At 34.9% G+C, this 13,593-nt stretch overlaps 1 protein-coding gene across 2 annotated transcripts; it reads left to right on the top strand.

Moving 5' to 3' along the window:
• Positions 1-4,652: 4,652 nt before the first annotated feature.
• Positions 4,653-12,991, top strand: lnpa (limb and neural patterns a). 2 transcript variants are annotated; one of them, XM_024287307.2, is made up of 13 exons: positions 4,653-4,773; positions 5,401-5,486; positions 6,311-6,352; positions 7,408-7,595; positions 7,675-7,733; positions 7,811-7,851; positions 8,417-8,500; positions 8,569-8,614; positions 8,706-8,927; positions 10,500-10,605; positions 11,651-11,721; positions 12,018-12,173; positions 12,279-12,991. In XM_024287307.2, the coding sequence occupies exons 2-13, from the start codon at positions 5,460-5,462 to the stop codon at positions 12,431-12,433; spliced, it is 1,197 nt and encodes a 398-aa protein (XP_024143075.1). In that variant the 5' UTR covers positions 4,653-4,773; positions 5,401-5,459; the 3' UTR covers positions 12,434-12,991. The 2 variants fall into 2 exon arrangements, with proteins under 2 accessions (XP_024143075.1, XP_024143074.1); XM_024287306.2 differs by having other exon boundaries at positions 8,569-8,620; positions 12,279-12,986.
• Positions 12,992-13,593: the final 602 nt, after the last annotated feature.

Genomic DNA, 13,593 nt, shown 5'->3' with positions numbered 1-13,593 from the left:
CAATTTAAAGCCTGTTAAGACAACTGTGTTGTGCAATATAAATAAAATTGAACTGAATTGGAGGCATCTGAATGTAAAGCTAGAAGACATTCGAGTGTAACTTCATGTTTATTGTGAAAATCTGATTGTCCCGCCTGCAGTGAGGTTCACATTTTGGGCATCAAAAGTAATCTAGTATTTAAGCGTCCATTTATTTATTTTTTGTCCTGCCAAGTCTAATGTAGTAACAATTAATGAATAAATCAATTTAGTCAACCAGATCAAATTTTCTGAGACAAGTTGTTAATTGAATCAACCTATAACATACAAAAAATAATAATAATTAAAAAAAAAAATCAATCTTGGAAAATACCATTTGGTTTGAGACATAGTATATTTATTTTACTATAGTGTAAAAACCACCAAGTTCCATCAAAACAAAAAACACAAGAGATGACAGCAAAAAAATGAAGAAGTCATCAATATAGTCGAATGTGGGCAAACACAACAACAGTGGGGTGAAATTTATGAAACTAAAATGTGAATACATTTGTCATTATTTCTAGTTTATCTATCTATGTATTTAATTTACCCTTGATTATCTTGCAAGAAATAAAAGGAATTGGACCTGCACTGTTCAGGTATTTATCTCCGAGTCACACTGGTTGAATTTTTGGCTAAATTTGTCCTGGATCAGTTTGAAGTCAGCTCAAAATGAACCAAAATTTACTATAAATCATATTGTCAATCACAAATTATGATGTGAATTGAATCATTGTTAAGAATAAATTGTCACACCCCTATTACTATGTAATAATTTGTAAAAAACAGTGCCATTCGTGCCCTCCATATTCATCTGTTTAACTCATAGGTCTTTGCACTCATTAAAAAGAATGACAGAAGATAGGAGGACTTTTACCGGCTGTATTTTAATGTGGTAGAAATGCATGTACTACATCTATGTGGTCCTTTTGATTTATCAACATTTATTCTTTTATTTAATGACACCTGAAAACTTAGAAACTTCTGCATTTCACATTAAACTTTTTATGTAAAGGCAACACATTAAGTGGGAAGTACACAACACATAATGTTGCATTTTTACAGTACTACTTATTCTGATACTAAAAGGTTTTTGATTCTCACTTTCTGATATTTTTTTTAAAGGTTTTTCGGTGGGCGTGGCCAGTTTGGTAGACGTGTGGGGCCCACCTATGTCATCCAACAAACCATCTCCCCAGCATTTGACTGTGGTCCCTGGGATGAGTATCCCACATATACAACAGTCTGTATACCTCATACACCACTAAATTTGGGTGTTTTGTTTAGAATCTATGGCTTTAATAAAACAAGATTTGAAAGTTGTTTGCTTGTTGTTTTTTAACAAAACTAATTAGATAAACATGCATACATGCAGAAACAAATCAGAATATTGGAGATAAATCTATGTATGTTCATCCGGTTCTTTAAAACTAGATAACTGCCATTATGTAAAGTAGTTTGATGTTTCCTTATTTATTTTAATAAACTGATAACTCATACATTCAGAGAATACTCAGATTAATGGTGTGGATGTAAATGGGCTGGATATTGTGTTTTTGCAAATGGTTTTCTGGAACCGTATCATGATCCTGGGTGCTTTTGTATTAAGGTCTGTCCAAATTCCCACCCTAATCCATACTACTAAAAAAGTATATGGAGTAGGACTATCTAGTGCCCTGGATTTTAAAAGCCATTAGGACACCATGTCAGTACTTTTTCAAGTTTTCAAACTGCAAGTATTACATCACTGATTTCAAAAAGTTGAAAATCTAATCAATAGGAGCATTTTAGAACATATTTTTATGATTCCACTATGTGTTCTGATGATAAAAACGTGGATTTATATAAAAAAATATATTTAAACACATTTTTTTTTTGCAAAACTTGTTCAAATGCAATGCATTGTGGTCTGTATTTGCCAATGTAGTGAGCATCAATCAACACTGTTTTTTCTCAAAGACTTCTGGGAAATTTCCAGGGCACTCAAATTTGGAATTGCAGATTTGGAAAGCACTATAAAATGTATAAATAGCGCACTATATAGTGGGTAGTGAAGGAATTGGGACATAGCCTTTGTCTTTGCAGGCTCTTCTTCTGATTAGGTTCAGCTGTTTTCATTTGGTTAATTGTCTCACAGGTATTCAGGGAGCCTTCACTATGTCACTGGTGTTGGGGTGCTCTGTTAGTTCCTTGTGCTATGTTAACCATGTGATTAAATAAAATATAGAAAAATATAAGAATATATATATTATATAAAATATAATATAAGAAAAATATAAATGCTCATTCTATTTTGATTACCATAATAAGATATTCGGATAAGTGTCAGCTGTTCGTTCCATAAACATACTGTATAGAAGAACTGGACACAGTGTGATGTCACTCATAGTCACCTACTCCTGGATCCTACAAATCTTTTGTCGATACAGACGCCACGTTGGAGCCAAATGATATCAGTAAGCATTGATTGATTAATTTCAACATTTCTGTGGTAACCACTCAAGCCAATCAGGACTGAGCTTGTTGAAAGTCCACACCCCCACCACTTAAAAACAGACTCGGTAGAATTTGTCCAACATTTAAAACAAGTTTGACATGAGACCACAAACTTTTATTCAGGTACCTGATTGGCAAGTGAATAATTTACATGACAGGATAATATGAAAAATGCTATGATTAGCAAGAACTTGTAAAAAATGTAAAAGGGCAAGAATGGTTACTCTGACAAATATGACAGAGTAATAGATTTTTACTTCTCAATAGAAGTCTATGGGGCTTTGGAAATAGGAAGTGGGTACTTCCTATTTGGAAATCCAAGGGGAGGAGTAACTCAGTCCAGTTCTCATGTACAGTCACTGGGACAAACCTGCAGTATGGATTATGTCAAATTTGTAAAAAAGATAGCAGAATGAGTGAAACAGCTGCGTTTAAAATTTCTAAATTATTTTTGTAAATTTGTTATTATTATTATCCAAACAAATGTAGACTACATTGCTCCGGTCTTGTGTTTCTGGATCAGTGGTCACATGAATGCTCTGCATTTACAGTTTGGTCCACTTGCAAAAAGTGCAATGAAAACACACATTGAAACAAACAAAAACACGTGAAGGCTGCACTTGATACCTTTAGATGCAATAACCTACATAACACACATTTCAAGAACACATTCATATTTTTCTGTACAATTCAGTTCACTCAGATATAACTCCAGTGAATCAATTTGAGTTTATGTGAAAATTCCTCACAAAAACTGCCAAAACATTTGTTTTATTTTTCATACAGACTTTGATTTTTATGTGGTTGTTGTGTATGATATCATTTTAAACTTTCTAATACAGGAATCTGCAACATTTTAAAGTTCCATTCCAGTCATCTTTTGATCCATTGCAAAGACTTTCTCAGGAATCTTTTAATGATGATGATGCTAAAATCAAAAATCCTGTGTTGTTTCTGCAGAGCAACAGGGGTTCTTCAGAAACTTGCCTCTGAGTTGTAGGCGGGACCATTGGCGTGGACTAAGCCTGTGCTCGCTTCCCATCATCCCTCTGTTTACACTCTCTGATGTTAGCTTATACACCCTCACAACCCAAGCTAACATTTCTCTGATGACAGAATTCTCTCCTTATGCCCTATAACAGCTAAAAATATATAGTGTGGGACTATCTAGTGCCCTGGATTTTAAAAGCAATTTGAGTACTTTCTGTATAAACGGTATGATGTCACCAATTTCCCAAAGTAAAAAGCTAAAAAATATGTAGATTTTATGAAGGCTATTTTTGAATGCTTTGTATTCTAATGACATAAACTTAGAAGGTTTTTAAAAAAATATGTATTTATTTTTTAAATTAAGTGAAAAATAATTTGATTTAATGCAATCTAATGAGCATCAATGATGGCTGCTTTTTTGCAGAGACTTCTGGGAAATTTCAAGGGCTCCCAATTTTGAAATGGTAGATACGGACTGCTTTACATAATGACAAATGTGATGGTTGGAGCTATTCAGTCATACAGTTTGAGCCAGGTGCCAGTTCAGATGAGCAAAGTGAGGACATAAATGGATATAGTCATCTACAAGTGGATGAATCAGAATGGAGCAGCAGATCACGGGGGTTGTGGCTTACCTAGTTTCCAAAAATATTTTTTCCTATGCTCCTGATTCACAAACAATTGGAAACACTAACAGATGCAATTTAAAGTTAAATTTTCTTCATACAAGAAAATAAATCCATCACCAGAAAAAAGAAATTCTTAAGATCATGTTAAATTCATTGGAGTTTGTTTTTGAAGATAAATTAATTATTCACTGAACACAACCCAGTAGGAGCCACAAAGTCAAAGTTGTATACTGTTGTACCATTATGATAAATATAAATTAGCTATATATTTTTTGTCATAAATACAAAATATAGAAAAAAGTAGCTCAGAGTAGGAAATAGTTTATAACTTTTGACAGAGGTTCACATTCGATCCTTTCAAAATAAAATACTTTTTTGCAGACAGAAAAGTTTCTCAAAGTGCCAAACTTTCTGTTATTTACATTTATCTATAAATTTAGTCAATACATGTTGTTTATCAGCTATAGCCTTTGCTGTTTATCAGTTAGAAGTGTTTGTGCTTTTTTTTAAATCCCCAAGACAAAGTGATGAGCAGCCCTCAGAGGACACGCCCCCTTTCAGCTGCGTGTAAATCCTGCACGGACTGAGACGAGCTGTCCCAGGCTGCAGCAACAGGACACTTCGCTCTACAACCGAGGTAAAGTCACCTCTCGTTTTGGAAGTTGAGTTGGTTTCCTTTTCATTCTTCTTCCGAGCTTCAAATTTAATTTAAATGTTTTATTGAAAGTTGCTTAATGTTTTCGATGGACGAACGCCCGAAACAGCAACACTAGCTAGCGGCTACAGAAAAGTTAGCTAGTGTTACGACACTGCTGTGAGGTTCTAGATGGGTACATTTGAGGAACTTGTTTTGAGGATGTTCATTGTTTTCAGATTTACAACAACAATCCACCGTGCAGGAACGAATACAGACAGTTTTGTCGCTGAAAAGCACAGTTCGTTTTAGTGTTTGCTAATGTACAGTAGCCAGCTGGTCACTGCAAAGTTCAAAAAGTGTTAATTGCTCCTGTGTTTTTGTATATATTTGCAAGCGTTAAATAACTCGTTCTGTCTTTGTTAATTTGAATATATTTAGTTTAAAGAAATTGCATTGGTTTGTTTGGCTGCATTCATTAAAATCCAGCTGCACTCCTATTAAAATAATCTCCCAAAATTAGAAATGTGTTGTCTGGAACCAGAATCCCACTATCCACAGGTGTAGTTCAGATTATTTAACATTCAGGTAACTAAAGATGTGTTTACAGCTCACTGCCCTTGTCAACAGGTGGAGGAGCGAGCAGAAGAGGATCCCTGTTACATTAAAGTCTGCTCTCCCGCATCAAAATGGGAGCTGTGGTCTCACGATGGAGGGTTTGTACTCATAGGGATTGCAATAATGGTTTACAACACATCAGATGGAAAAAGTTGTATTGTAACTTTTATACCGTGACTGCAGATCAATAAACTATGATATTGACTAAATGCTTAACCACTCAGATGAAAATCTGGTATTTTAAAATGCTCTCGTGGGATATTTTTTCATGATGGAGGACATGTACAAAGAAAATTAAGTTTAAAACTTCATTTAAGTATATATTTTTTTCATTTAAATCTTAGTGAAGTAAGAGCAAACAAAAAAATGACATTTGAAAATGATTGTATTTGTGATGTAGAAGCTGCTACGGCAAGCCGCAAGCTCCCTGCTCCATTCTGATGCATCCCTGTGTAGATATAGTTTTATGTATGTTAATTTTCCTCATCCTATCTGACATCTGGCCCAAAACTGTACGGCTGGATAGTTCAAATATTGTTCGGCATTTTGTTGCACTGGTAATGTTAGGTGGGGGTGTGAGGTACTGTAAGTTAGCCGGATGGATGATGGGAAATTGGCACAGGCTTACTTCGTGTCAACGGTACCACCCACAACTCAGGCAAATTTCTAATGAACTATGCTGCTCTGTAGAAACTATGTCCAAAGAAATGCCACAGCTATTTTGATTTTGGCTAAAATATAATTAAAAGACCACTATGAACGCTTTTAAGAGACATACTTGCCTTTTTTTAATTAAAAGAAAACAAAGTGGCAACATATTTGAAATGTATATGCAAATGTAACAAGGGAACAGAATAAACCTTTAGTAAGATATGTGATTTAAGAAATAAAACACATGTGTCTTTGAATGCTTGTTTTACAGGCAAAACCATCAACTGTGGAGATTTTGGAAGGACTGGAAAAGGTACATTTATCTATTAAGAATTATGGTTTAAGTTAAAATCCAAGTACACATACTATTTTTAAAGGTTTTTTTTGTGGAATTAATATCAAACATTTTTGCCTCTTCAAATGTAACTCTATGTCATGCCAACGTGGTTCCCCGCTATCTGAGTATTGAGAGCTTTACTGCTCTACAGTTAAGCTAGTGTTATGCTATTTTCAGCATCTGTCCTTTAAGCAGCAACAACAGAAGCTCTTCACATCCACATGAAATGTCACTGAGATAATGAAATTATTCTTTTTATCTTTCACAACCATTCTGATAAAATATCTTATATATGCATTTTACTGAATACATCAAATAGGTTAAAAACGAAATATTTAGTGCAAGCCTGAGTTCATGCAGTTCTTGCAGTGCTAAGATTGACACACGCATATGTTACAGTGGCACCATAGTGACCAAAAGTTGGTTCAGTCTGTCCACAGTCTATTTTTAGATTGACGACTAAGCACTTTGAAGTAGTGGTATTACATTTCCATTTTGTCGAGTCATGAAAATGAACACTTTTACTGTTAAAAGAAAAACATTAACCTTTATCTAATTGGAATAAGTCTCATTAACTTGTTCTAATTGACACTTAAATTAGTTCATACTTCTCTTGATTACAATGATCTTTGCATTTTGTGTGAATAGTTTAGCATGAAGTTGAGGCCACAAAAACACGATTTCAATTATAAAACACACAATTGTAGTATTTTAGAAATCAGGAATCCTTTTATTTCATTGTTTGCTCAACAAAAAATGTGCTGGTTTCCAGCTACTTAAATAATATATAAAAGTGAAGGTTGAAATTAAATACAATTTTAAATATAACATGTAAAAAAGGAAATAAAATATGTCAAAATAGTCACAGTATAACAGTCCATTAGACTTTATTGTTTTTTTTTTTTTGTTTTTTTTTTGTGCATCTTATTACTTATTCTCTGGTGCAATTTTTTGATTAAAAGTGTTCAAAAATGAGCAAAAGTGATATGTGTTTGTTCACTGTAAATTTTTAAATGGATGTTTCTCTTCAGGACATACAGACTCTTGAAGAATACAGCGTGAAATATCAAAGACAATTGAAGATCTGGGTTGGCAGACTCCTCCTCTACTCGTCTGTACTCTACTTGATCACTTGCATGGTTGTGTATTTCTGGTACTTGCCTGAACAGCTGATGGGACGGCTCATCTTATCTCTTCCTTTTGTAATATTTCCATTTTTGTAAGTATTAAGATGACTACATTCTTTTTCTAAACTAAACCTGCAAACAGAATGTTACATTTAACTTTTGTTTTTTTAGGGTATGGTTACTTCGAAAGATGCTTGTATTTATATTTTCACGAAGAACTGAAAAAAATAGTAAGTCATCATCATCTTTTTCTACAAACTAAATATTTTTGTGATCTAATTGATCATATTTGTTTTATTTTTTTTAGATGAAAAGCTTGAAGATATAAAAGCACAAAAAAGGAAAATAGTAAGTAGGTCAACTTTAATTATACTTGCAGCATTCTCTAAAATATAGTTCTCTTTATCAACATTTTTTAAAACCAAAGGAAATTCTATAGGTAAAAATATCACTTCTAAGCTTCACAAGAAACTCGTTTATCACTTCAGGTTACTGAAAATACTTGATTCATTGCTGTTAAGTGCTTTAAAAAAACATTTTGCACCTGTTATTGAGGATCTCTGCAGGCAGGATTTTATTGGTGCACAACAAAAACTTTGCTAATGTCACTTTAATTAATAGCTGTTGTACATAAAACAAATAAATCTAAGAAATTATCTGTCATCCTCTGTCAGGTTTTAATAACTTTCGATAATTAGAGCTGATGGATTTTCACACTTTCCATTATCAAAGTAGTGAATCTAATTATTTGTTATATAATTTGTAAAAAAAATAGTTTTCTTTTTAAGGAACTCTTGTCTCACTTAAGTGTTTGTGATTTTTTATAAATGTGCACTCTGCTATAACCCAACAAATACTTCTGCTTAACAAATACAAATGTGGTTTTATAAAACTCCTACACTTTGTGTTTCAGCTTGAAGAAGTTATGGAGACGGAGACTTACAAAAACGCCAAAATCATTCTGGAGAGATTTGATCCTGATTCAAAGAGAAAGATGGTGAGTTGATTGGTTTTCTTCATAATTCCTCCTGCATTATTAATTACTTCTTTTTTGTGTATATGTAGGAACTTGAATGCACTCCAGTCGGACCTCAGTTGACTCCAAAACCAGGTCAAGGTAGAAAACAAAAGCTTGTGGTTCACAAAAAAGTGTTTATATATTTTCTTTTGTTGTTTACCATTGTGCTTTTTTTCTTTGTTAGAGCTCCGCCAGCGCAACGTAATCCCCAAACCCCCCCCAGTGGTTGTGAATTCTGCCAGCGGTGCCGCTGCCCGCCCTCCTCTTGCCTCTGGGCCCAACTATCCTGGACGATCTTCCCATTCTGCTCCAGGTGGACCCCCAGAGAGGAACCTGTCAGCTGTAGCTGCTCAGCAGAGTTTGATGAGGAAGCCTGTGACCCCGGGAACACCTGTTCCAGGAGTTGGTGGGTTACCTGCACACAGGGGGACCAGATCATAATGTGGTCGATTAAGGTGTGATTTACTCTTCCCTGGCTCTGTGTCCCTTGTTGCTCAAAGCTCCATGGTTTGTGTTGTCAGCAAGGTTGTAGGCTGTGGTACCGAACACGCCATTTGTAATAAACTAATTAGAAGAATGAGAATTAAAATATCTCTAGCTGTTCTCAAACAAAGGAAATGGTTATATTAGAAATTTTGTCCTCATTTGCAACATTAAAACCTAAATCTGTGATTCTGTAAGTTTGTGTATTACATGATCCAGTTCAGTGGCTCTAGTGTAGTTTAAACATTTACAAGGTTGTACTTTCTTATTAAATCACCAGAATGGTTATAGTTGTATTGTTTGCTTATGCATAGTCTCTTCTTTATTTTAGTCATACTTGGGTAAAAAAAAAAAAAAAAAAATGAAATACATCTTTTCTTATAAAATTCAACACAGATTCATCAAATTTTGGTGTCTATTTGGAGGGAAAACAGCTTTTCTGTTTTTTTTTTTTTAAGTCGAAAAACGGTTTTCTTTGTACCACCAAAAAATATTCCAAATCAGATATTTGAACAAATCAGCATCTATTTTGTATTACAAAATCAGCTTGAATTGTGAGCATGGTTTAGCAGTTTGACTTATTTGAATGATTTGGACACAGTTATATGTTAACATCGTCAAATACAATTATCTTTAATATTTCTTTTATTTTTTGGGTAAAAAGGTTAGAATGAATTGAATTTTGCTATACATGTATTGTTTTCTCATGAGAAACTACAATACATTTTAAGAAGAAGAACTGCCACATTACATTGTGTTATATAAACTGTTAATTCATGTAACATAAAACAGTTTTACATCTGGTTGCTTAACAATGCGAAGAAAGTAAAGAAACATCTGCTTGGTGTAAGCATATTGGAATTTATTTATATATTATTGTATTACTATGAAAATTCAGGAAAACAAATGCAAACAGTGAAGGAGATTCTCCTAGAGTGCAGCTATATCCTATAATTGCCAAGTGGGATTACAACTGTGAACTATGCATGAAGAAAAATTACTTTAAGTATGATTAATTACCCAGACCTGTGTTGTTCTCTGGGTAGGAGCAGCAGAATCTGGCTAAATGTCTTATATTGCTTAGTGGAATCGACTTTGGCATGAGGAACGCCTCACAAATGGCTTACATGACTTGATGTTATCACCTGCTTCTGCCGAAAATTGAAAGTGAAAAGCAATTTGATACAAAGAGTCACCACAGAGTTTCCATATGTTGGTAAATTATTAACCAGCAGGATACTGAAACTCTGCCAAGTCTCCCCGAAATGACCAGTCATCTTCCTATGATTGCTCTTGATGTTAGATTATATTAATTACAGCTCACCAACACAGCAGGGATTAAACGTGGGTTTTCACAAGTAAGACCTCCTGTTAACTCATTAGGAAAATGACTCTTGATTATGTGGAACTAGTCACATTTAAGGGCGACTATTTGACAGAGCGGCGCTGGCCCATAAAGATGGCTGTCTGAATTTTTTTTTTGTTGTCTTCAAAGGCATGCACCCTCCAGGCCCACCCCTGGCCAGACCTGTACTCCCCAGGGACAGAGGTGTGATGGACAGAGTCATTGAGTATCTTGTTGGAGATGGGCCTCAGAACAGGTACACCCTGAAAAAAAAAAGCTTTTTTCTTTCAGTTCTATCTTTATTTTGTACGGTGGCCCGGATGTACAAGTAACATCAACAAACCACTCAATGCAAAAGCATATGAAAGATTCCAACGACAATTAAAAAAGCAAAACGACATTTTAGAAATCAAACATTAAAAAACATTTTGAACTGTGGTAAAGAGTTGAGAAATTACCCAACTTTTGCAGTAGATGTGGTTAGAAAATGTTGCCATTGCCAAATAACTTCTGGTTGAAAAGGTGAACAAACGTCATCATCCAATCAGTGATATCCATTGACATCCCATAATACCTACCTTAAGGTTTCCAATTTTGCTTAATTTCTGGAAATTTATTTTGTTTTCCAAAATGTTCTTTTTTTTTTTTTTTAAGTTTCTGGAATCTTCCTTTTTTATTCTTTGTTTTTGGCTTTTTAAAATGATTGTGATCTTTAATGTTTTTGCGTTGAGCGATGTGTTGATGTGATTTACCCTTCAGGGCCTCCATAGTTTTGAAAGCCTAAACACACAAAAACTACAGAAACTACAACTAGCATCTATTTAAAGACCCACTCCAATGAAAATTGTGTTATTTGTGGTATTTTTTTTGATGATTAAGGACATACAGCTGCAAGAGAAGATATGTGAACCCCAATTACTTTGTTTTACGCATAAACTGGATTGTGTTGACTAAAAACAAGAAAACATTTTTGTGATTTAGGCAGTCAATGTGTTTTCTTCGTCGTTGTGATTTACATTGTGTTAAAAAAAACACACAATTTTGTACAGAAATTGACGTACTTCCAAAGGGTTCACATACTTTTTCTTGCAACTGTATATAAGGAAAACCAAGATTAAAACTGCTTTTCTGAGCTTTTCTGTAAAATGGGTCAAAAGATGATTGGAGTGAGACTTTAATTTTTAGAAAACCAACAAGTCTGACCAATTTAGCTGTGAATGCCATCATATGGGTTTTCTGTAATTTTTTTTGTAATTCATCTAACAGAAGTGGTCTTCTCTTTATTGTTTTTCCTCTCTCAGATATGCTCTCATATGTCAGCAGTGTCTGTCTCATAACGGCATGGCATTAAAAGAGGAATTTGAATACATCGGTAAGCCTTTAAGAATCCTGGCATTCATTGTCAGTCTCCATCAAACACGGTGCTTTATTTGCCCTCTAGCATTTGGCAGCATACTATATCATATGGCTCTTAAATGTCTCTGCCACCACCAAGTCCTGTAAGCAAAAACCAAGCAAGATTGAATATGCTAAGTGCTGCTACAGATCAGTCTGAAATGTTTATGCATCTAAGACAGTTTTTTTCACATTTGTTTATGAATCCATGACTGTTTGCAAATGTATTTGTAAGGTTAAATACACTGTGGCTATTTTTTTATGTGATTTCAGCTTTCCGATGTGCCTATTGTTTTTTCTTCAACCCTGCGAGGAAGATCCGACCTCAAGGTCCCAGACTCCCCGAAGTCCCCGAAGAAGCTAAGATTTCTTCTGAGGGGCCCACGCCATCATCATCTACTAATGTTGATGAAGATCAATGTGTTTCTGGTAATACTTGTTTCTAAAAAGAAGTAATTCACAGCTAAATCCATATACAATTTTATCAAATTCCTTTCTTCGTGAATGTGTTTAAGAAAAATGTCTAACTTACAGGGAAAACCATCTCTGATGACCCTGGAACGGATAAAGAAGAAGTGACCTCAGAGCTCGGCTCCATGTCAGACAGCCAGGGTGCTCCAGAATCACTTGACCTGCCATCTGAGAAATCTGATGGAGAGCAGGATGTTTCTGCCATGGAAGTGGAATAAAGCTCCAGAATGCAGATTTTTGACGTTTCTCTGAATGATTAGTTTACAACTAAAAAGCCAAAAGTCTTTTCGTTAAGTTGCTTTTAAGACCTTAGCAATAGCCTGCAGCATCTTAGTAGCAGCTCTGGCAAACTTTAAAAGCATTACTTTTTCAGTTTTTATGTCATCTTTCTTTAACTGTTATTTCTGGTACATAGGAATGATGGAAATGTTATATATGTTGTGGGGAAATCTTTATCGGATGTTATTTATAGCTGTTTTTTGCTAAATGCTGTCTGGACTGGTTTTCTGCAGCAGCTCCAAGGTGCTAACGCGTTTACACAATCATGTTACAATAAAGGAATGCACATACACTATTTATTACTGAAAGTGGAGAGCATGTTTGTGAGCAGAGTGACTCCAAGTGCCTTTTTACATTTCGACTGTTTCAAAGTGCTTATGAATTGGTATGAGTGGCATGATGTGTGTAGCTCTTTCTAGTCCTAAATGATATTATATTATGCTTTTATGAAGAAATTCTATTAAATAAAATTGCACAATTTGTACAAATGAAATCAAGAGATGTCTATTTATTTGTATCTTTGTATAAATTGATTAGAACATCCTTGAAGAAACATTTATAGCTCCCAAGAATCTTTTTTTTTTCTAGCTCTGTTTTAAATTGTTGCCCATTCTCGCTCCAGCTGCTCTCACAGCCCCATATTTAAACAGCCTATTTTCATTAGCAAGCCAATTTTACCTTGTGATCATTTTATTTTAGCTCATTGATCATTTCAGACAGTGCAAGATAATGGTGCTGACACAGAGTCTCACCAGTCTTGATTGCTTGACCCTCTTCATTTGCGGCGAGAAAGTCATTGTGTCTACAAAGTTGCTCCCTGCCATCATGCGACCCCCCCCACCTCGAAGATGCTCAGCAAAGTATCGGTGAGGTCAACACCCCACATTTTCTTTGGGTTTTGATAATGTATGTTTACAGAGATGTGACCTCCTGGGCCTTGTAATGCATCAATGTGACACCAACAGTAACGCCTGATTCCACCGCGTGCCCTTTGAGGTTGACCTCTGACAAGAACCAAACGGGGAAAAAAAATGGGACATCAATAGGACGATGTTTGGATGTCTTCACACCACTGGGAGGTTCTTCGGTATACACGGAT

The sequence above is a fragment of the Oryzias melastigma genome, linkage group LG21 (genome assembly GCF_002922805.2).
Source record: "Oryzias melastigma strain HK-1 linkage group LG21, ASM292280v2, whole genome shotgun sequence".
In the NCBI taxonomy this organism is placed as follows: domain Eukaryota; kingdom Metazoa; phylum Chordata; class Actinopteri; order Beloniformes; family Adrianichthyidae; genus Oryzias; species Oryzias melastigma.
Note: the sequence above shows the minus strand (reverse complement) of the source record. Positions and strands in the feature narration are given on the sequence as shown.

Coding starts and splice junctions, on each gene's coding strand:
- lnpa (XM_024287306.2), top strand. CDS start 5,460: ATGGGAGCTGTGGTCTCACGATGGAGG. Junction 7,596..7,674: donor TTTGTAATATTTCCATTTTT/GTAAGTATTAAG, acceptor TTGTTTTTTTAG/GGTATGGTTACTTCGAAAGA. Junction 8,928..10,499: donor AACACCTGTTCCAGGAGTTG/GTGGGTTACCTG, acceptor TTGTCTTCAAAG/GCATGCACCCTCCAGGCCCA.